Raw genomic sequence first — 23,481 nt, 5'->3', positions numbered from 1 at the left:
GTTTTAAATTGCGTGTCGCTGTGAGTAGCGGGATGAAATCCCCAAGTGTCAGCTCTGTTCTACCGGGACATGAATCATCCTCTTGTCCAGGGTACCTGCCCGTTAGTCACTTGGTGATCAGATCAACCCTCATGGTATGGCAGTGCTTAAGTTCAGGTGATCCTTACTTTACTTAATAGTGTCCCCAAAGTGCAAGACGGGTGATGCTGGCAGTTTGGATATTCTTTTACTGCGCCTATTTATAAATTAATTTTTATCCTAGGCATGTATGTATAGGGAAAGATGGGTATGTAGGGTTCCAGCATCCCTGGGGGTCTTGGAACATACTCCCTGCAGATAAGGGGGCGACTGTGTTTATACACCCAGTGACTCAGCAGCTACTTACTCAGTTCTTAGGCTGTGGAACCAAATTAGTGAAGAACGCAGACAAGACTCCCTGCATCTCAGGGAGGGAGATGACAGAGATAAAAATCGGTGGAGTGAACTCTCCAGCATATCAGAACGTGACTGGGGCTAAAAAGACGCAGGGGAGGAGGTTGGAGTGCCATGGGCATCTTCACTGAGGCCCTCCAGCCAGTGCTGCTGGGAGGTGACCCCTGACCAACGTGTGAAGGGCTGAGCAAGTGCCCTCGGGGACACCGGACCTTGGTCCCAGGCAGGGCGGGCGGGGCAAAGGCCCTGAGCTGTTGGGGGGTTGGGTGGGAGGGGCTCACGTGACTGCAGCAGAGGGGCGAGGGGGAAGGAGGAAGGGGGTGAGGGAAAAGGAGGCGAGGGCCGGAGGGTTTGTAGGTGATCCTAAGGGGTCTGGCCTTTGCTTTGAAAAGACAGGAGGGTTTGGAGCAGGGGCGGGGTGCATTCTGACATTTCCATAGGAGGCAGGAGTGGGGAAGCAGGAGAGTAGTTGGGGGACTTCTGCGATAGCCCAGGCAGGATGCGGGCGGCTTGGTCCAATCTGGCGACGGCGGAGTCCGTGGGAAGTCTGCCATGGTCTGGGTGCATTTTGAAGGCCTGGCCAATAGGATTTGCTCTAGTACTAAGTATGCACAAGTGTGAAGAAAGGAGGCAGGAATGAGTTGCAACTGATGGACATGGGAGATCTGAGAGGCGCTGGGACTTGGATGGAGTGGGAGGTGCCCAGTGAGCAGGTGGCACCCCGTGCGGGGCCTTCAGGAGACCTGGGCAAAGATGCGTGTTTGGAGGCCGGTGATATTCCAAACTGTGGCCGCCCCGGGGGGAAGGGGAAGCGTTTTGCTGTTATGGCTGTGGGGTGTTGTGCAGACACCTAGTGGCCATTTATCGGTACCTGTAGGTGGTTCTCAATTTTTAAGAAGTGTTTTTTAATCTTAGTTTAATTAAGAAAACTGTAATATTAATTTTTCTTTTACTTCGCAATGGTCGGATTTGGCTAACTAAAGCATGCCTCTGATAGGCATGGCGGGGAATAAGATGCAGGGTCCTTCCTACATGCGGGGGGCTTTGCCTGTCCATGTTCCTAATTGTTGAGCCTTAGAATCTGGTTCAGGCCGCAGCTCATTCAGCCTTGAAATGAAAGCCGTTTCCTAACATTTCTCAAATCCTTACAGACACGAAGCCTGTCAGAGGTGCAGACCTCTGAGCTGTTTTGAAAGCTCTCTAATTCCTTTTTCTTTTTCGCTACAGCTGTTTCTTTCTGTTTGCACATTAGGTAAAAGAAATTGGCTGGGCAGATGTTGGAGGCTGGACCGGCCAAGGCGGCTCCATTCTTGGGACAAAACGGTAATTCTCCTGTCTTGATTCTGACCTGAACGTTCTTGCAGGGAGCAGCTGGTGCAGATGCTGCTGCTTTAAGTTCCTGTAAAGGAACCCAGGAGGAATTGGTTCACGTCCTGGCTCCGGTCCGGGAGGGACCTGGGTTGTGTTATGGGGAGTTGATGAGATGTAGCCTGAAAAAGAGACAAAGCAGGGGACCCGGGAATGGCTTCCTTTGATAATTCCTTGTTTCCATTGATTGGAAGAACCCAGTGGTGGCAGAAACCCCTCATCTCGCTTGAGGTGATGCAGACAGGGATGTCTGAGCTGCGGTGACCTTGCTGTGTAGACAGGATTGATGGTGGCTCAGTGTCGTGGGGACTGCAGGCCTGAGCCTCCAGGTCCCCACAGCTGGAGGGGAGGACCTGGGGGGCTCCACACAGAACCACACGTTTCTGAAGTGCAGCCTCTTCTGTTCTCGGGCACAGCCGGGGATGAGGTGTGTTCCCGAGGCGCTGATTTAATACGAAGCTGTTTCTTCTCTGATCTCAGGGTGCAGCCATCACTATGGGGCACATGTTAATGTGGAAAGGAAGTAGTTGGTACTTAAGCCTAACGAGTGTTGCACTCCATGTGAGTGTTAGCCTGTTTGTTGTCCAGGGGAATCGTCCCAGCCTCTGTCCTGCTGTGGAGCTGGGTGCCCACGTCGCCCAGGAATCTGTGGAGCTGGCCTAGTTCTCCAAAGCTCTTTTGGTCCCGTCACCCCCCAGCACCCTCGGGGGACGGTGTTCGGACAGCAGAGCTCCAGTTAGGAGCCAGGGCCCTATAGGCTGCCTCCTAGGCCTCTTCCAACCAACTGTAATGCCTCAGCGTAGTCGGCTTCACGAGCCCCACCCCGGGGCTGCTCTGGGGTGGTTGGAGGGGCCAGCTGGCAGCGTATTCTCACGATGCTCAGACGCTGGGAGGGACCCTGTAGTCGACATCATGACCACTCATGTGCCCTGGCCACCCAGGCCCTATGACTTCTCTACATCCACCCCAAGTATAAACCCCTGATTCCCCAGACAGCACAAGGGGAAGATCAGGGTGGGTGCTGGTCTCAGGATGGGGCACGGCTGACTATCGTTTGTCTCTTCCACTTGCCGGCCGTGTTTGAACAGGTGGTAAAACGGGACAGCATGAGCAGGTGTGCGTGGAGGTGACTTTAAGTGAGCTTAGATGGGGTAAGGTACATGTACTCTGTACGTGACTCAAAAACTGGAAGTTTCCATCCAATTATTGCTGTGAACACTTGAAAGCTTTTGTGGTTCATTTTTTTTTCCTAACCAGGCAGCAGGGTTCTTTGAGATCCAGGTGTTGGACAGCTGCAAAGTTTCTTCCCCTTTTCTTTGGAAAAGACCCTCTTTTGAGACCTGACTGCTGGCCGCTCTGCCGCGTGTGGTCCCCCAGCCCCTCTGTCTGCCAGCAGCGTGGACGAGGGAGCGGACATCCCCCTGCCCCTCGGTGCTGTGCAGCTCAGCCTCAGAGGGTGGGGCACCAAGGGGGTCCTGCCTGACCGCCCCTTCCTTGAACCGTCCCCAGCACCCTTCCCGGGAAGTACCTGAAGGACATCGCCGCTCAGATGCGCACCCATGGCATCAACGCGCTCTTGGTCATCGGTGGATTCGAGGTACATTCTGCTCCCCTGCTGGCTGGCTAGCGCTGTTGGTTTGAGTGGGGACCCCGTGCCGGCTCCCGTAAGCATCGTGCCGTCTGTCCCTCGGTGTGACCGGGGGTCATGCAGCCTCAGGCCCAGCGGCCACTGAGTAATGGTGATGCAGAGAATGAGAGGTGGCCGCCCTCGGGGACAGACACTGGCCCAGCTATGTAAAGGGACTCAATCGGGAAGCGAAAGCTCGACTCCACGTCTAGGGTCCGTCCGCTCAGGGAGTTCTCACCTCTGTCGAGTCTGTAGAGATGACCTTCTCTCTTGAACTGGAAGCCCACTGGCTATTCGGAGAAGGGGGCGGTGATGGGGCCAGGTCATTATCTTTTAACTACATGTTGGACTGTCCACCTTCATTTTTGATATTCAGCCGAGATCAGTCCCATGATGACCTTTCTGTTTCCTTTAAAGAAAATGTGAGAACCTCAAACAGTCAGACTCTCACCCGTGAGCAGTTTAGTCTCACCCCGATGGGACGATGCCCGCAGCCTCACCTTGGGTGCAGCGCTGCCCGTGATGGCGATGCGTTTCCCTCCCTACCCCCGTCCCATCCCCACAACCGCACACACCCACCTGCAGGCCTACCTGGGGCTGCTGGAGCTGTCGGCCGCCCGGGAGAAGCACAAGGAGTTCTGCATCCCCATGGTCATGGTTCCCGCCACCGTCTCCAACAACGTGCCCGGCTCCGATTTCAGCATCGGGGCAGACACCGCCCTCAACACCATCACCGACGTGAGTGCTGGCAGCAGAGCAGGGGCCGCGGACACTAACCCAGGGCGCCTGGCCCGCTTTTATCTACCTGTGCACTCGAGGCAGAGCCAGGGCGCTAGGGTGGTTTGTTGAAAAGTTAAAAAAAAGAAAAAAAAAGGTCCAGTGGTTAAGACTCCGCGCTTCCAATGCAGGGAACGCGGGTTCGATCCCTGGTGGGGAACTAAGATCCCACATGCTGACGCAGCCAAAAAAAAAGAAAGTCTGACAATCACTGATTCGGCTTCCAAAGATCTTTTGCCACCGTTTTCCTGTGCCGCGGCCAGAGTGACATCATCTGTAGCGCGGGTAGTTTTGGGTCACAGTGACGTGGATATTCATTTAAATGCCTTTTTTTTTTTTTTTTTTTTGGCTGAGCTAAATTTACCAAAAGCCTAAAACACATTATTGTGATAAATCCTGGGTCCACTGGCCCGTACTTTGATATTTGAGGGTAGAAGCTGGACTAAAGATTTTATAATTTTATTCATTGACCTGAATCCTCTTTTAAACAATCGTATTATTTTTGGTTTCGGCCAATAGCCTCATCCTCATCTTCCCCTTTGTGGACTGGGACGCTAAAGCACATCTCAAATAATATTGAGGTTATTTGAATGTGTTTTTGTTTTTTTGTTTGTTTTAGCCAAAAGGCCATAACAAAACATAGAAATACTTCTTAATCATCGTATTTGTAAATCATGCTTGGGAAATCACATTGGAGTTTGAAGATCAGTATCTAACACAGAATGCATCACTCCCTTTTTTAAAAAATTCGGCATCTAAAATTTTTCACTAAATTCTCACATTTTATTTTCCTTGCAAGACGTAGATCTTGTGACTGTTTTTCTGAGCATTTTTCCTTAAACCCATGGCATCAAATCTGTCTCTATGGTGCTCGTAGATAAAAGAAAAGCTTTCCAAATAGAATTTACCTGGTAAGCAATGCTTGTTTCTTGCTTTGCTGAGCCTCTTAAACTTTCCGCAGTGTCTTTACTAAAAAGCCCTCCAGTGTCGCCTGTGTCCCCACGCTGGACCTCCTGACTCACGTCCCCGCCCTCTTGCCTGCTGCTGCTTGTGCCTCCCCCCGGTGACACCGTCTGTGCTTTCGCTGCTGTGGAACTCATTCAGCTCCTCATCAGTGCTCAAGCTCTGAGTTGAAAGGTCATGTCTGTCGCAAAATGAATGTCATCATTGTGTTACTGCTTCTCATGCATAGCTGGATCTGAATCTGCTCACTCCACGCTTGCAGTAGAAGCAACGGAAGTTCATTTCCTAGTTGTCACCTAACTAGACCCCCTTGGGGTGGCGGGGACCCTGGGAGTGGTCGTTGGTGGGTCCTGGCCAAGGTCGGTGCTCCCCCGCCCTGTGATGTTTCACACGCCCTCAGGCAGGACGGAATTCTCCCACTATAATTCCAGGCTCCTTTGCTCCAAAGCATGGTTTTTCCAGGTGATAAAGATTTCTTACGTGTGTTGTTGAGAATTTGAAAACCAGAATAAGTTCAGGGAAAATTCCAAATGATCCATCCTGCTTCCCTTCAGGGGATTTTGAGATGATTACGCGATCCTTTACATTCAGGTTTTTATTCATTCAAGTTTCTCGGAGCCAGGCTCACAGTTGTAAAGTGGGCAATGCCTGTCCGTGACTGGGCCAGGGCCGTCCTTACAAGGTAGGTGGAAGTGATGCTCCGAGGGCCTAAGTAGGGTGTCTTGTCCTGGTTCATGAGGATGGTCAGGGGGTGGTCAGGGTGACCCTCCCCAGGCCTGCTCAGTGGATCCTGGAGCTGGGGGCACAGAGGGCCGGGCTGGCGTGTTGAAGTCGCTGGGTTTCTCCCAGGGTTGTGTGTGTTAAGCCACAGTGAGGCTGAGTCTCTTAGGAGGCCTGGGTTCGGGCTGGACCTCGGCTGGGCCGGACACTTGCAAGAAGTGGGGCAGCAGGCAGGACCGTGCTGGGGGAGGGGCCCGAGGTGGCCTCACGTGGTCAGCTGTCATATCCTCTGGACCCTTAACCCCTGCGCTCATGTCAGCTGCTCCTTGTCAGCCTGTGCGCTGAGCTTACAGACGTGTCACCCGAAACAGATCCCCGGGGGATTTAATGCCTCGCAAGGTCCCGGCGTCTCTGGGGCGGAGTTAACGCCTCAGGGCAGGTTTTTAGGGACTCCACGGGGTGAGGCTGTGCGTTGCGTCTACTCCTCAGAACCAGCTCACTCGTTCCCTTCAGAAGCACAGCTGAAGCGACCTCGGTGCTTCCCGGGCCCCGGGAGGTGCCCTTGGCTGCAGCTCTGCTGGTGGCCCTGAATTACGTCGGTGTGGGTGGCTCAGCGTCGGCCCCAGGACCTCGGGCTCACGTCCTGGACAGGGTTTGTCCCGGGCCCCCAGTGTCCCTCCCGTTTTCTTGGAGATCAGAGGAAAAGCAGGGGAGTGATGGTCACCAGAGGGTGGAGAGTACCTGCAGGCGTAGAGCCGCCGTCAGACTTCAAGGTGCCGGCGCCCCTGTCCGCCCCCTACGCCGTGCGCCCCCTGACCCAGAGTATCCCGGGGGCGGGGGTTCAGACAGCCCAGGAGTCCGTCTACCTGTGGGGCTCACGTCTGGGTCTGGGCGGCCCTGCAGTGGTCCTGAGCTGCGCTGGGCGGAGGAGGGTCCGTGTGGGCAGTGGGAGCCAGGCCGGGTGGAGGGAGCAAGAGGCGGGTGAGCAACCCTCATGGAGCCCCTCACCTTCCTCCCGGCCACTGCCTGGACTCACCAACTGCGGGTCCTCCATGCACGCGTCCTTGGGCTGCAGCCGCCCAAAACCCGGCCTGTTTGGGACTCTAGGGAATGGATGGAGGGAGGAGTAGGGGGTGGGCAGAGAGCACAGCCCTCCGGGAGGCCGGGGTCCATCCTGCCTGCAGAAGGCACCCCGAAGTGGTTTTACGCGGGAGGAATAAAGACGGACAGGGCGGAGGCCCATCGGGCACACGTTCTGCTGAGCATCTGGCCGTGTTTGGAGCTGTGGCTTCAGGACCCGCGTCACTGATGAGCCACTTTGACTAACACTGAGGTGGGAGATGCGGACCCCAGACCTGTGCTTGAGAAGGCCCGCTTCTCTGACATCTGAGCCCAACAGTTTCCCCTCTTCCACCCCATGTCCCCCACTTCTGAGTCTCCCCTCTGCACCCCATTTCCCCCCACTTCTGAGTCTCCCCTCCTGCACTCCATCTTCCCCCACTTCTGAGTCTCCCCTCCTGCCTTCCATGTCCCCCCACTTCTGAGTCTTCCCTCCTGCCTTCTATGTCCCCCCACTTCTGATTCTCCCCTCCTGCACCCCATCTCCCCCCACTTCTGAGTCTCCCCTCCTGCACACCATGTCACCCCACTTCAGAGTCTCCCCTCCTGCACACTATGTCACCCCACTTCTGACTCTCCCCTATTCACACATCTCCCCCCACTTCTGAGTCTCCCCTCGTGCCCTCCATGTGCCCCCACATCTGAGTCTCCCCTCCTGCACACCATGTAACCCCACTTCTGAGTCTCCCCTATTCATCTCCCCCCACTTCTGAGTCTCCCGTCGTGACCTCCATTTCCCCCCACTTCTGAGTCTCCCCTCCTGAACTCGATGTCCCCCGAATTCTGACTCTCCCTTATGCACCCCATCTCCCCCCACTTCTGAGTTGCCCCTCCTGCCTTTCATGTCGCCCCACTTCTGACTCTCCCTTATGCACCCCATTCCCCCCAGTTCTGAGTCTCCCCTTGTGCCCTCCAGGTCCCCCCACTTCTGAGTCTCCCCTCTAGCAAGCATGTCACCCCACTTCTGAGTCTCCCCTATGCACCCATCTCCCCCTACATCTGAGTCTCCCCTCGTGCCCTCCATGTCCCCGACTTCTGACTCTCCCTTATGCACCTCATCTCCCCCCACTTCTGTCTCCCCTCTTGCACCCCATGTCCCCACACTTCTGAGTCTCCCTTCCTGCCTTCCATGTCCCCCCGCTTCTGAGTCTACCCTCCTGCCTTCTATGTCCCCCCACTTCTGATTCTCCCCTCCTGCACACCATGTCACCCCACTTCTCAGTCTCCCCTATGCACCCATCTCCCACTTCTGTCTCCCCTTGTGCCCTCCAAGTCCCCCCACTTGTGAGTCACCCCTCCTGCCCTCCATGTCCCCCCACTTCTGACTCACCCTTATGCACCCCATCTCCCCCCACTTCTGAGTCTCCCGTCCTGCACCCCAGGCCCCCCTACTTCTGAGTTTCCCCTCCGTCACACCATGTCACCCCACTTCTGACTCTCCCTTTTGCACCCATCTCCCCCCACTTCTGAGTCTCCCCTCCTGCCTTCCATGTCCCCCCACTTCTGACTCTCCTTTATGAACCCATCTCACGCCACTTCTGAGTCTCCCCTCCTGCACCCCATCTCCCCCCACTTCTGAGTCTCCCCTCCTGCACCCCAGGCCCCGCCACTTCTGAGTCTCCCCTCCTGCACCCCATGTCCCCACACTTCTGAGTCTCCCCTCCTGCACCCCAGGCCCCCAACTTCTGAGTCTCCCCTCTTGCACCCCATGTCCCCACACTTCTGAGTCTCCCCTCCTGCACTCCATCTCCCCCCACTTCTGACTCTCCCCTCCTGCACCCCAGGCCCCCAACTTCTGAGTCAACCGTTCTTCCTTCCATGTCCCCCCACTTCTGAGTCTCTCGTCCTACCTTCCATGTCCCCCCACTTCTGACTCTCCCTTATGCACCCCATCTCCCCCCACTTCTGAGTTTCCCCTCTTACATTCCATATCACCCTACTTCTGACTCTCCATCATGCACCCCATATCCCCCCACTTCTGAGTCTCCACTCCTGCTTTCCACGTCCCCCCACTTCTGAGTCTCCCCTCGTGCCTTCCATGTCCCCCACTTCTGAGTCTCCCCTCTTGCCTTCCATGTCCCCCCACTTCTGACTCTCCCTTATGCACCCCATCTCCCCCCACTTCTGAGTCTCCCCTCCTGCTTTCCATGTCCGCCCACTTCTGACTCTCCTTTATGCACCCCATCTCCCCCCAATTCTGAGTCTCCCCTCCTGCACTCCATGTCCCCCCACTTCTGAGTCTCCCCTCCTGCACTCCATGTCCCCCCACTTCTGACTCTCCCTCATGCACCCCATCTCCCCCAACTTCTAAGTCTCCCCTTCTGCCCTCCATGTCCCCCTATTTCTGACTCTCCTTTATGCACCCCATCTCCCCCCACTTCTGAGTCTCCCCTGCTGCCTTCCATCTCCGTCCACTTCTGAGTCTCCCTTCTTGCACCCCAAGCCCCCTACTTCTTAGTGTCCCCTCCTGCACACCATGTCCCCCCACTTCTGACTCTCCCTTATGCACCCCATCTCCCCCCACTTCTGAGTCTCCCCTCCTGCCTTCCATGTCCCCCCACTTCTGAGTCTCCCCTCCTGCACCGCATCTCCCCCCACTTCGGAGTCTCCCCTCCTGCACTCCATCTCCACCCACTTCTGAATCTTCCCTCCTGCACCCCATCTCCCCCCACTTCTGAGTCTCCCCTTCTGCCTTCCATGTCCGCCCACTTCTGCGTCTCCCTTCCTGCACCCCAGACCCCCTACTTCTTAGTGTCCCCTCCTGCACACCTTGTCACCCCACTTCTGAGTCTCCCCTATGCACCCATCTCCCCCCACTTCTGAGTCTCCACTCCTGCATTGCATGTGCCCCCACTTCTGAGTCTCCCCTCCTGTACCCCAGGCCCACCCACTTCTGAGTCTCCCCTCCTGCCCTCCATCTCCCCCCACTTCTGAGTCTCCCCTATCCCCCCATAGCCCCATACTTCTGAGTCTCCCCTCCTGCCTTCCATGTCCCCCCACTTCTCAGTCTCTCCTGTGCACGCCATGTCCCCACACTTCTGAGCCTCCCCTCCTGCCTTCCATGTCCCCCCACTTCTGAGTCTCCCCTCCTGCACCCCAGGCCCCCCACTTCTGAGTCTCCCCTCCTTCCCTCCATGTCCCCCCACTTCTGAGTCTCCCGTCCTACCTTCCATATCCCCCCACTTCTGACTCTCCCTTATGCACCCCATCTCCCCCCACTTCTGAGTCTCCCCTCTTGCATTCCATGTCCCTGCACTTCTGAGTCTCCCCTCCTGCACCCTAGGCCCCCCTACTTCTGAGTCTCCCCTCCTGCCTTCCATGTCTCCCCACTTCTGAGGCTCCCCTCCTCCACCCCAGGCCCCCCACTTCTGAGTCTCCCATCCTGCACTCCATGTCCCCCCACTTCTGACTCTCCCTTATGCACCCCATCTCACCCCACTTCTGAGTCTCCCCTCCTGCATTCCATGTCCCCCCACTTCTTAGTCTCCCCTATGCACCCATCACCTTCCACTTCTGAGTCTCCCCTCGTGCCCTCCATGTTCCCCCACTTCTGACTCTCCCTTATGCACCCCATCTCTCCCGACTTCTGAGTCTCCCCTCCTGCCTTCCATGTCCCCCCACTTCTGAGTCTCCCCTCGTGCCTTCCATGTCCCCCCACTTCTGAGTCTCCCCTCCTGCACCCCATGTCCCCACACTTCTGAGTCTCCCCTCCTGCACTCCATCGCCCCCACTTCTGAGTCTCCCCTCCTGCCTTCCATGTCCCCCCAATTCTGAGTCTCCCCTCGTGCCTTCCATGTCCCCCCACTTCTGAGTCTCCCCTCCTGCACCCCAGGCCCTCCACTTCTGAGTCTCCCCTCCTTCCCTCCATATACCCCCACTTCTGAGTCTCCCGTCCTACCTTCCATGTCCCCCCACTTCTAACTCTCCCTTACGCACCCCATCTCCCCCCACTTCTGAGTCTCCCCTCTTGCATTCCATGTCCCCCCACTTCTGAGTCTCCCCTCCTGCACCCTAGGCCCCCCTACTTGTGAGTCTCCTCTCCTGCCTTCCATGTCTCCCCACTTCTGTGTCTCCCCTCCTCCACCCCACGCCCCCCCACTTCTGAGTCTCCCCTCCTGCACTCTATGTCCCCCCACTTCTGACTCTCCCTCATGCACCCCATCTCCCCCCACTTTTGAATCTCCCCTCCTCCCTGCCATGTCCCCCCACTTCTGTGTCTCCCCTCCTGCCTTCCATGTTCCCCTACTTCTGAGTCTCCCCTCCTGCACTCCATCTCCCCCCACTTCTGAGTCTCCCCTCCTGCACTCCATGTCCCCCCACTTCTGAGTCTCCCCTCCCGCACTCCATGTCCCCCCACGTCTGTCTCTCCCTCATGCACCCCATCTCCCCCCACTTCTGAGTCTCCCCTCCTCCCTTCCATGTCCCCCCACTTCTGAGTCACCACTCCTGCATCCCATCGCCCCCACTTCTGAGTCTCACTTCCTGCCTTCCATGTCCCCCCACTTCTGAGTCTCCCTTATGCACCCCACCTCCCCCCACTTCAGTCTCCCTTCCTCCCTTCCATGTAACCCCACTTCTGACTCTCCCTTATGCACCACATTGTCCCCCCACTTCTGAGTCTCCCCTCCTACACCCCATCTCCCCCCACTTCTGAGTCTCCCTTCCTCCCTTCCATGTCCCCCCACTTCTGAGTCTCCACTCCTGCATCCCATCTCCCCCCACTTCTGAGTCTCACTTCCTGCCTTCCATGTCCCCCCACTTCTGAGTCTCCCTTATGCACCCCATCTCCCCCCACTTCAGTCTCCCTTCCTCCCTTCCATGTCACCCCACTTCTGAGTCTCCCTTATGCACCCCATCTCCCCCCACTTCTGAGTCTCCCGTCCTGCACCCCAGGCCCCCCTACTTCTGAGTTTCCCCTCCGGCACACCATGTCACCCCACTTCTGACTCTCCCTTTTGCACCCATCTCCCCCCACTTCTGAGTCTCCCCTCCTACCTTCCATGTCCCCCCACTTCTGGGTCTCCCCTCCTGCACCCCATGTCCCCACACTTCTGAGTCTCCCCTCCTGCACTCCATCTCCCCCGACTTCTGAGTCACCCCTCCTGCCTTCCATGTCCCCCCACTTCTGAGTCTTCCCTCCTGACTTCTATGTCCCCCCACTTCTGACTCTCCCTTATGCACCCCATCTCACCCCACTTCTGAGTCTCCCCTCCTGCACACCATGTCACCCCACTTCTGACTCTCCCCTATGCACACACCTCCCCCCACTTCTGAGTCTCCCCTCCTGCACCGCATCTCCCCCCACTTCTGAGTCTCCCCTCCTGCCTTCCATGTCCGCCCACTTCTGCGTCTCCCTTCCTGCACCCCAGACCCCCTACTTCTTAGTGTCCCCTCCTGCACACCATGTCACCTCACTTCTGAGTCTCCCCTATGCACCCATCTCCCCCCACTTCTGAGTCTCCTCTCCTGCATTGCATGTGCCCCCACTTCTGAGTCTCCCCTCCTGTACCCCAGGCCCACCCACTTCTGAGTCTCCCCTCCTGCCCTCCATCTCCCCCCACTTCTGAGTCTCCCCTATGCACCCATCTCCCCCCACTTCTGAGTCTCCCCTCCTGCCTTCCATGTGCCCCCACTTCTCAGTCTCTCCTGTGCACACCATGTCCCCATACTTGTGAGTCTCCCCTCCTGCCTTCCATGTCCCCCCACTTCTGAGTCTCCCCTCCTGCACCCCAGGCCCCCCACTTCTGAGTCTCCCCTCCTTCCCTCCATGTCCCCCCACTTCTGAGTCTCCCGTCCTACCTTCCATGTCCCCCCACTTCTGACTCTCCCTTATGCACCCCATCTCCCCCACTTCTGAGTCTCCCCTCTTGCATTCCATGTCCCCCCACTTCTGAGTCTCCCCTCCTGCACCCTAGGCCCCCCTACTTCTGAGTCTCCCCTCCTGCCTTCCATGTCTCCCCACTTCTGAGGCTCCCCTCCTCCACCCCAGGCCCCCCCACTTCTGAGTCTCCCATCCTGCACTCCATGTCCCCCCACTTCTGACTCTCCCTTATGCACCCCATCTCACCCCACTTCTGAGTCTCCCCTCCTGCATTCCATGTCCCCCCACTTCTTAGTCTCCCCTATGCACCCATCTCCCTCCACTTCTGAGTCTCCCCTCGTGCCCTCCATGTTCCCCCACTTCTGACTCTCCCTTATGCACCCCATCTCTCCCCACTTCTGAGTCTCCCCTCGTGCCTTCCATGTCCCCCCACTCCTGAGTCTCCCCTCCTGACTTCCATGTCCGCCCACTTCTGCGTCTCCCTTCCTGCACCCCAGACCCCCTACTTCTTAGTGTCCCCTCCTGCACACCATGTCACCTCACTTCTGAGTCTCCCCTATGCACCCATCTCCCCCCACTTCTGAGTCTCCTCTCCTGCATTGCATGTGCCCCCACTTCTGAGGCTCTCCTCCTGCACCCCAGGCCCCGCCACTTCTGAGTCTCCCCTCCTGCACCCCATGTCCCCACACTTCTGAGTCTCCCCTCCTGCACCCCAGGCCCCCAACTTCTGAGTCTCCCGTCTTGCACCCCATGTCCCCACACTTCTGAGTCTCCCCTCCTGCACTCCATCTCCCCCCACTTCTGAGTCTCCCTTCCTGCCTTCCATGTCCCCCCCACTTCTGAGTCTCCCCTCCTGCCTTCCATGTTCCCCTACTTCTGAGTCTCCCCTCCTGCACTCCATCTCCCCCCACTTCTGAGTCTCCACTCCTGCATTCCATGTCCCCCCACTTCTGAGTCTCACTTCCTGCCTTCCATGTCCCCCCACTTCTGAGTCTCCCTTATGCACCCCATCTCCCCCCACTTCAGTGTCCCTTCCTCCCTTCCATGTCACCCCACTTCTGACTCTCCCTTATGCACCCTATCTCCCCCCACTTCTGAGTCTCCCCTCTTGCACTCCTTGTCACCCCACTTCTGACTCTTCCTTAATGCACCCCATTGTCCTCCCACTTCTGAGTCTCCCCTCCTGCACCCCATTTCCCTCCGCTGCTGGGTCTCCTCTCCTGCAGCCCATGTCCCACCGCGTCTGATCCTCCCTTCATGCACCCCATGACCCCCATGGCTGGGTACCCCTTATTGTCCCCCAGGCTTCACTATTCTGATTCTCCCCTCCTATACTCCATGTCCCCACACTGATGGGTCCCCTCTCCTGCAACCCAGGCAAACCTACTTCTGTGTCTGGCGTCCTGCACCCCATGTCCCACCACTTCTGAGTCTCCCCTCCTGCACAGCATGTCACCCCACTTCTGAGTCTCCCCTATACACCCATCTCCCCCAACTTCTGAATCTCCCCTCCTGCCCTCCATGTCCCCCCACTTCTGACGCTCCCTTATGCACCCCATCTCCCCCCACTTCTGAGTCTCCCGTCCTGCACCCCAGGCCCCCCTACTTCTGAGTTTCCCCTCCGGCACACCATGTCACCCCACTTCTGACTCTCCCTTTTGCACCCATCTCCCCCCACTTCTGAGTCTCCCCTCCTGCCTTCCATGTCCCCCCACTTCTGGGTCTCCCCTCCTGCACCCCATGTCCCCACACTTCTGAGTCTCCCCTCCTGCACTCCATCTCCCCCGACTTCTGAGTCTCCCCTCCTGCCTTCCATGTCCCCCCACTTCTGAGTCTTCCCTCCTGCCTTCTATCTCCCCCCACTTCTGACTCTCCCTTATGCACCCCATCTCCCCACACTTCTGAGTCTCCCCTCCTGCACTCCATGTCCCCCCACTTCTGAGTCTCCACTCCTGCACTCCATGTCCCCCGACTTTTGACTCTCCCTCATGCACCCCATCTCCCCCAACTTCTGAGTCTCTCCTTGTGCCCTCCATGTCCCCATATTTCTGACTCTCCTTTATGCACCCCATCTCCCCCCACTTCTGAGTCTCCCCTGCTGCCTTCCATGTCCGTCCACTTCTGAGTCTCCCTTCTTGCACCCCAAGCCCCCTGCTTCATAGTGTCCCCTCCTGCACACCATGTCCCCCCACTTCTGACTCTCCCTTATGCACCCCATCTCCCCCCACTTCTGAGTCTCCCCTGCTGCCTTCCATGTCCGTCCACTTCTGAGTCTCCCTTCTTGCACCCCAAGCCCCCTACTTCTTAGTGTCCCCTCCTGCACACCATGTCACCCCACTTCTGAGTCTCCCCCCCTGCACCGCATCTCCCCCCACTTCTGACTCACCCTTTTGCACCCATCTCCCCCCAATTCTGGGTCTCCCCTCCTGCCTTCTATATCCCCCCACTTCTGGGTATCCCCTCCTGCACCCCATGTCCCCACACTTCTGAGTCTCCCTCCTGCACTCCATCTCCGCCGACTTCTGAGTCTCCCCTCCTGCCTTCCATGTCACCCCACTTCTGAGTCTCCCCTCCTGCACTCCATCTCCCCCCACTTCTGAATCTTCCCTCCTGCACCCCATCTCTCCCCACTTCTGAGTCTCCCCTCCTTCCTTCCATGTCCGCCCACTTCTGCGTCTCCCTTCCTGCACCCCAGACCCCCTACTTCTTACTGTCCCCTCCTGCACACCATGTCACCCCACTTCTGAGTCTCCCCTATGCACCCATCTCCCCCCACTTCTGAGTCTCCTCTCCTGCATTGCATGTGCCCCCACTTCTGAGTCTCCCCTCCTGTACCCCAGGCCCACCCACTTCTGAGTCTCCCCTCCTGCCCTCCATCTCCCCCCACTGCTGAGTCTCCCCTGTCCCCCCATAACCCCATACTTCTGAGTCTCCCCTCCTGCCTTCCATGTCCCCCCAATTCTCAGTCTCTCCTGTGCACGCCATGTCCCCATACTTGTGAGTCTCCCCTCCTGCCTTCCATGTCCCCCCACTTCTGAGTCTCCCCTCCTGCACCCCAGGCCCCCCACTTCTTAGTCTCCCCTCCTTCCCTCCATGTCCCCCCACTTCTGAGTCTCCCGTCCTACCTTCCATGTCCCCCCACTTCTGACTCTCCCTTATGCACCCCATCTCCCCCCACTTCTGAGTCTCCCCTCTTGCATTCCATGTCCCCCCACTTCTGAGTCTCCCCTCCTGCACCCTAGGCCCCCCTACTTCTGAGTCTCCCCTCCTGCCTTCCATGTCTCCCCACTTCTGAGGCTCCCCTCCTCCACCCCAGGCCCCCCCACTTCTGAGTCTCCCATCCTGCACTCCATGTCCCCCCACTTCTGACTCTCCCTTATGCACCCCATCTCACCCCACTTCTGAGTCTCCCCTCCTGCATTCCATGTCCCCCCACTTCTTAGTCTCCCCTATGCACCCATCTCCCTCCACTTCTGAGTCTCCCCTCGTGCCCTCCATGTTCCCCCACTTCTGACTCTCCCTTATGCACCCCATCTCTCCCCACTTCTGAGTCTCCCCTCGTGCCTTCCATGTCCCCCCACTCCTGAGTCTCCCCTCCTGCCTTCCATGTCCGCCCACTTCTGCGTCTCCCTTCCTGCACCCCAGACCCCCTACTTCTTAGTGTCCCCTCCTGCACACCATGTCACCTCACTTCTGAGTCTCCCCTATGCACCCATCTCCCCCCACTTCTGAGTCTCCTCTCCTGCATTGCATGTGCCCCCACTTCTGAGTCTCCCCTCCTGCACCCCAGGCCCCCAACTTCTGAGTCTCCCGTCTTGCACCCCATGTCCCCACACTTCTGAGTCTCCCCTCCTGCACTCCATCTCCCCCCACTTCTGAGTCTCCCTTCCTGCCTTCCATGTCCCCCCCACTTCTGAGTCTACCCTACTGCCTTCTATGTCCCCCCACTTCTGATTCTCCCCTTCTGCACTCAATGTCACCCCACTTCTCAGTCTCCCCTATGCACCCATTTCCCCCTACTTCTGTCTCCCCTTGTGCCCTCCATGTCCCCCCACTTCTGAGTCTCCACTCCTGCCCTCCATGTCCCCCCACTTCTGACTCTCCTTTATGCACCCCATCTCCCCCCACTTCTGAGTCTCCCCTCCTGCACCCCAGGCCCTGCCACTTCTGAGTCTCCCCTCCTGCACTCCATGTCCCCCCACTTCTGACTCTCCCTTATGCACCCCATCTCCCCCCACTTCTGAGTCTCCCCTCCTGCACTCTATGTCCCCCCACTTCTGACTCTCCCTCATGCACCCCATCTCCCCCCACTTTTGAATCTCCCCTCCTCCCTTCCATGTCCCCCCACTTCTGAGTCTCCCCTCCTGCCTTCCATGTTCCCCTACTTCTGAGTCTCCCCTCCTGCACTCCATGTCCCCCCACTTCTGAGTCTCCCCTCCTGCACTCCATGTCCCCCCACTTCTATCTCTCCCTCATGCACCCTATCTCCCCACACTTCTGAGTCTCCCCTCCTCCCTTCCATGTCCCCCCACTTCTGAGTCTCCACTCCTGCATCCCATCTCCCCCCACTTCTGAGTCTCATTTCCTGCCTTCCATGTCCCCCCACTTCTGAGTCACCCTTATGCACCCCATCTCCCCCCACTTCTGAGTCTCCCATCTTGCACTCCTTGTCACCCCACTTCTGACTCCGTTATGCACCCCATTGTCCCCCCACTTCTGAGTCTCCCCTCCTGCACCCCATGTCCCTCCGCTGCTGGGTCTCCTCTCCTGCAGCCCATGTCCCACCACGTCTGAACCTCCCTTCCTGCACACCATGACCCCCATGGCTGGGTACCCCTTATTGACCCCCAGGCTTCACTATTCTGATTCTCCCCTCCTATACTCCATGTCCCCACACTGATGGGTCCCCTCTCCTGCAACCCAGGCAAACCTACTTCTGTGTCTGCCGTCCTGCACCCCATATCCCACCACTTCTGAGTCTCCCCTCCTGCACACCATGTCACCCCACTTCTGAGTCTCCCCTATACACCTATCTCCCCCCACTTCTGAGTCTCCCCTCCTACCCTCCATGTCCCCCCACTTCTGACTCTCCCTTATGCACCCCATCTCCCCCCACTTCTGAGTCTCCCGTCCTGCACCCCAGGCCCCCCTACTTCTGAGTTTCCCCTCCGGCACACCATGTCACCCCACTTCTGACTCTCCCTTTTGCACCCATCTCCCCCCACTTCTGAGTCTCCCCTCCTGCCTTCCATGTCCCGCCACTTCTGGGTCTCCCCTCCTGCACCCCATGTCCCCACACTTCTGAGTCTCCCCTCCTGCACTCCATCTCCCCCGACTTCTGAGTCTCCCCACCTGCCTTCCATGTCCCCCCACTTCTGAGTCTTCCCTCCTGCCTTCTATGTCCCCCCACTTCTGACTCTCCCTTATGCACCCCATCTCCCCACACTTCTGAGTCTCCCCTCCTGCACTCCATGTCCCCCCACTTCTGAGTCTCCACTCCTGCACTCCATGTCCCCCCACTTCTGACTCTCCCTCATGCACCCCATCTCGCCCAAATTCTGAGTCTCCCCTTGTGCCCTCCATGTCCCCCTATTTCTGACTCTCCTTTATGCACCCCATCTCCCCCCACTTCTGAGTCTCCCCTGCTGCCTTCCATGTCCGTCCACTTCTGAGTCTCGCTTCTTGCACCCCAAGCCCCCTACATCTTAGTGTCCCCTCCTGCACACCCTGTCCCCCCACTTCTGACTCTCCCTTATGCACCCCATCTCACCCCACTTCTGAGTGTCCCCTCCTGCACACCATGTCACCCCACTTCTGAGTCTCCCCTCCTGCACCGCATCTCCCCCCACTTCTGAGTCTCCCCTCCTGCACTCCATCTCCCCCCACTTCTGAATCTTCCCTCCTGCACCCCATCTCCCCCCACTTCTGAGTCTCCCCTCCTGCCTTCCATGTCCGCCCACTTCTGCGTCTCCCTTCCTGCACCCCAGACCCCCTACTTCTTAGTGTCCCCTCCTGCACACCATGTCACCCCACTTCTGAGTCTCCCCTATGCACCCATCTCCCCCCACTTCTGAGTCTCCTCTCCTGCATTGCATGTGCCCCCACTTCTGAGTCTCCCCTCCTGTACCCCAGGCCCACCCACTTCTGAGTCTCCCCTCCTGCCCTCCATCTCCCCCCACTGCTGAGTCTCCCCGATCCCCCCATAGCCCCATACTTCTGAGTCTCCCCTCCTGCCTTCCATGTCCCCCCACTTCTCAGTCTCTCCTGTGCACGCCATGTCCCCACACTTCTGAGTCTCCCCTCCTTCCTTCCCTGTCCCCCCACTTCTGAATCTCCCCTCGTGCCTTCCATGTCCCCACACTTCTGAGTCTCCCCTCCTGCATCCCAGGCCCCCCACTTCTGAGTCTCCCCTCCTTCCCTCCATGTCCCCCCACTTCTGAGTCTCCCGTCCTACCTTCCATGTCCCCCCACTTCTGACTCTCCCTTATGCACCCCATCTCCCCCCACTTCTGAGTCTCCCCTCTTGCATTCCATGTCCCCCCACTTCTGAGTCTCCCCTCCTGCACCCTAGGCCCCCCTACTTCTGAGTCTCCCCTCCTGCCTTCCATGTCTCCCCACTTCTGAGTCTCCCCTCCTCCACCCCACGCCCCCCCACTTCTGAGTCTCCCCTCCTGCACTCCATCTCCCCTCACTTCTGAGTCTCCCCTCCTGCACTCCATGTCCCCCCACTTCTGAGTCTCCCCTCCCACACTCCATGTGCCCCCACTTCTGTCTCTCCCTCATGCACCCCATTTCCCCCTACTTCTGAGTCTCCCCTTCTCCCTTCCATGTCCCCCCACTTCTGAGTCTCCACTTCTGCATCCCATCTCCCCCCACTTCTGAGTCTCAGTTCCTGCCTTCCATGTCCTCCCACTTCTGAGTCTCCTTTATGCACCCCACCTCCCCCCACTTCAGCCTCCTCCCTTCCATGTCCCCCCACTTCTGAGTCTCCACTCCTGCATCCCATCTCCCCCCACTTCTGAGTCTCACTTCCTGCCTTCCATGTCCCCCCACTTCTGACTCTCCCTTATGCACCCCATTGTCCCCCCACTTCTGAGTCTCCCCTCCTGCACCCCATGTCCCTCCGCTGCTGGGTCTCCTCTCCTGCAGCCCATGTCCCACCACGTCTGAACCTCCCTTCCTGCACCCCATGACCCCCATGGCTGGGTACCCCTTATTGCCCCCCAGGCTTCCCTATTCTGATTCTCCCCTCCTATACTCCATGTCCCCACACTGATGGGTCCCCTCTCCTGCAACCCAGGCAAACCTACTTCTGTGTCTGCCGTCCTGCACCCCATGTCCCACTACTTCTGAGTCTCCCCTCCTGCCCTCCATGTCCCCCCACTTCTGACTCTCCCTTATGCACCCCATCTCCCCCCACTTCTGAGTCTCCCGTCCTGCACCCCAGGCCCCCCTACTTCTGAGTTTCCCCTCCGGCACACCATGTCACCCCACTTCTGACTCTCCCCTCCTGCACACCATGTCACCCCACTTCTGAGTCTCCCCTCCTGCACACCATGTCACCCCACTTCTGACTCTCCCCTATGCACACATCTCCCCCCACTTCTGAGTCTCCCCTCCTGCCTTCCATGTCCCCCCACTTCTGAGTCTCCCCTCCTGCACTCCATGTCCCCCCACTTCTGAGTCTCCACTCCTGCACTCCATGTCCCCCCACTTCTGACTCTCCCTCATGCACCCCATCTCCCCCAAATTCTGAGTCTCCCCTTGTGCCCTCCATGTCCCCCTATTTCTGACTCTCCTTTATGCACCCCATCTCCCCCCACTTCTGAGTCTCCCCTGCTGCCTTCCATGTCCGTCCACTTCTGAGTCTCCCTTCTTGCACCCCAAGCCCCCTACATCTTAGTGTCCCCTCCTGCACACCCTGTCCCCCCACTTCTGACTCTCCCTTATGCACCCCATCTCACCCCACTTCTGAGTGTCCCCTCCTGCACACCATGTCACCCCACTTCTGAGTCTCCCCTCCTGCACTCCATCTCCCCCCACTTCTGAATCTTCCCTCCTGCACCCCATCTCCCCCCACTTCTGAGTCTCCCCTCCTGCCTTCCATGTCCGCCCACTTCTGCGTCTCCCTTCCTGCACCCCAGACCCCCTACTTCTTAGTGTCCCCTCCTGCACACCATGTCACCCCACTTCTGAGTCTCCCCTATGCACCCATCTCCCCCCACTTCTGAGTCTCCTCTCCTGCATTGCATGTGCCCCCACTTCTGAGTCTCCCCTCCTGTACCCCAGGCCCACCCACTTCTGAGTCTCCCCTCCTGCCCTCCATCTCCCCCCACTGCTGAATCTCCCCGATCCCCCCATAGCCCCATACTTCTGAGTCTCCCCTCCTGCCTTCCATGTCCCCCCACTTCTCAGTCTCTCCTGTGCACGCCATGTCCCCACACTTCTGAGTCTCCCCTCCTTCCTTCCCTGTCCCCCCACTTCTGAATCTCCCCTCCTGCTCCCCATGTCCCCACAATTCTGAGTCTCCCCTCCTGCACTCCATCTCCCCCCACTTCTGAGTCTCCCCTCCTGCCTTCCATGTCCCCCCACTTCTGAATCTCCCCTCGTGCCTTCCATGTCCCCCCACTTCTGAGTCTCCCCTCCTGCACTCCATCTCCCCCCACTTCTGAGTCTCCCCTCCTGCACCCTAGGCCCCCCTACTTCTGAGTCTCCCCTCCTGCCTTCCATGTCTCCCCACTTCTGAGGCTCCCCTCCTCCACCCCAGGCCCCCCCACTTCTGAGTCTCCCATCCTGCACTCCATGTCCCCCCACTTCTGACTCTCCCTTATGCACCCCATCTCACCCCACTTCTGAGTCTCCCCTCCTGCATTCCATGTCCCCCCACTTCTTAGTCTCCCCTATGCACCCATCTCCCTCCACTTCTGAGTCTCCCCTCGTGCCCTCCATGTTCCCCCACTTCTGACTCTCCCTTATGCACCCCATCTCTCCCCACTTCTGAGTCTCCCCTCGTGCCTTCCATGTCCCCCCACTTCTGAGTCTCCCCTCGTGCCTTCCATGTCCCCCCACTTCTGAGTCTCCCCTCTTGCACCCCATGTCCCCACACTTCTGAGTCTCCCCTCCTGCATTCCATCTCCCCCCACTTCTGAGTCTCCCATCCTGCCTTCCATGTTCCCCCACTTCTGAGTCTCCCTTCCTGCACCCCAGGCCCCCCTACTTCTTCTTTTTTTTTTTTTTTTTTGTGGTATGCAGACCTCTCACTGCCCTGGCCTCTCCCGTTGCGGAGCACAGGCTCCAGACGCGCAGGCTCAGTGGCCATGGCTCACGGGCCCAGCCGCTCCGCGGCACGTGGGATCTTCCCAGACCGGGGCACAAACCCGTGTCCCCTGCATCGGCAGGCAGACTCTCAACCACTGCGCTACCAGGGAAGCCCCCCCCCCACTTCTTAATGTCTCCTCCTGCACACCATGTCTCCCCACTTCTGATTCTCCCCTATGCACCCATCTCCCCCCACTTCTGAGTCTCCCCTCATGCCCTCCATGTCCCCCCACTTCTGACTCTCCCTTATGCACCCCATCTCCCCCCACTTCTGAGTCTCCCCTCGTGCCCTCCATGTCCCCCCACTTCTGACTCTCCCTTATGCACCCCATCTCCCCCCACTTCTGAGTCTCCCCTCCTGCACTCCATATCCCCCTACTTCTGAGTGTCCCCTCCTGCACTCCATGTCCCCCCAGTGCTGTGTCCCCTCTGCTGCTCCACAGGGCCCCGACTTCTGAGTCTCCCCTCCTGCACCCCATGTCCCCCCACTGCTGTGTCCCCCCTTCCGGCACTGCAGGCCCCACTACCTCTGAGTGTCCTATCCTGCACCCCATGTCCCCCCACTGCTGGCTACCCCCTCCTGCACTCCCGTTCCCCCCACTTCTGAGTCTCCCCTCATGCACCCCACGTCCCCCCAGTGCTGTGTCCCCCCTTCGGTACTTCAGGCCCCTTATTCTGAGTCTCCTCTCCACCCCAGTCCCCCCACTTCTGAGTCTCCCCTACTGCACCCCAGTCCCCCCACTTCTGAGTCTCCCCTCTTGCACTCCATTACCCTCCACTACTGGGTCCCCCCTTCTGCACCCCATATGCCCCCTGCTGAGTCTCCCCTCCTGCACCCCATGTCCCCCCACTTCTGAGTCTCTCCTCTGCACTCCATGTCCCCCCACTGCTGGGTCCCTCTTGCTGCACCCCATGTCCCCGCACTACTGTGTCCCCCTACTGTACCCCAAGTCCCCCCACTTCTGATTCTCCCCTCTTGCACCCCAGGCCCCCCACTTCTGAGTCTCCCCTCTTGCACTCCATTACCCTCCACTACTGGGTCCCCCCTTCTGCACCCCATATGCCCCCTGCTGAGTCTCCCCTCCTGCACCCCATGTCCCCCCATTTCTGAGTCTCTCCTCTGCACTCCATGTCCCCCCACTGCTGGGTCCCTCTTGCTGCACCCCATGTCCCCGCACTACTGTGTCCCCCTACTGTACCCCAAGTCCCCCCACTTCTGATTCTCCCCTCTTGCACCCCAGGCCCCCCACTTCTGAGTCTCCACTCCTGCACCCCGTGTCCCACACTTCTTAATCTCCTTTAACCCCTTGGATGCAGGTTACCTCTGACCCTGTAC

The 23,481-nt window shown here is 58.4% G+C and overlaps 1 protein-coding gene across 1 annotated transcript in view; it reads left to right on the top strand.

Moving 5' to 3' along the window:
* PFKP (phosphofructokinase, platelet) overlaps positions 1 to 23,481 on the top strand; it is an 81,384-nt gene that overhangs the window by 47,894 nt on the left and 10,009 nt on the right. The window contains exons 14-16 of the mRNA XM_081227018.1: positions 1,685 to 1,755; positions 3,310 to 3,397; positions 4,013 to 4,165. Of these exons, the coding sequence (XP_081083144.1) occupies positions 1,685 to 1,755; positions 3,310 to 3,397; positions 4,013 to 4,165 (312 nt within the window). The remainder of the gene's footprint in view (positions 1 to 1,684; positions 1,756 to 3,309; positions 3,398 to 4,012; positions 4,166 to 23,481) is intronic.

The sequence above is a fragment of the Mesoplodon bidens genome, assembly GCF_964165515.1.
Source record: "Mesoplodon bidens genome assembly, chromosome: 3".
Taxonomy (NCBI): domain Eukaryota; kingdom Metazoa; phylum Chordata; class Mammalia; order Artiodactyla; family Ziphiidae; genus Mesoplodon; species Mesoplodon bidens.
The sequence above is the reverse complement of the archived record's forward strand: the minus strand, read 5'-3'. Positions and strand labels throughout refer to the sequence as shown.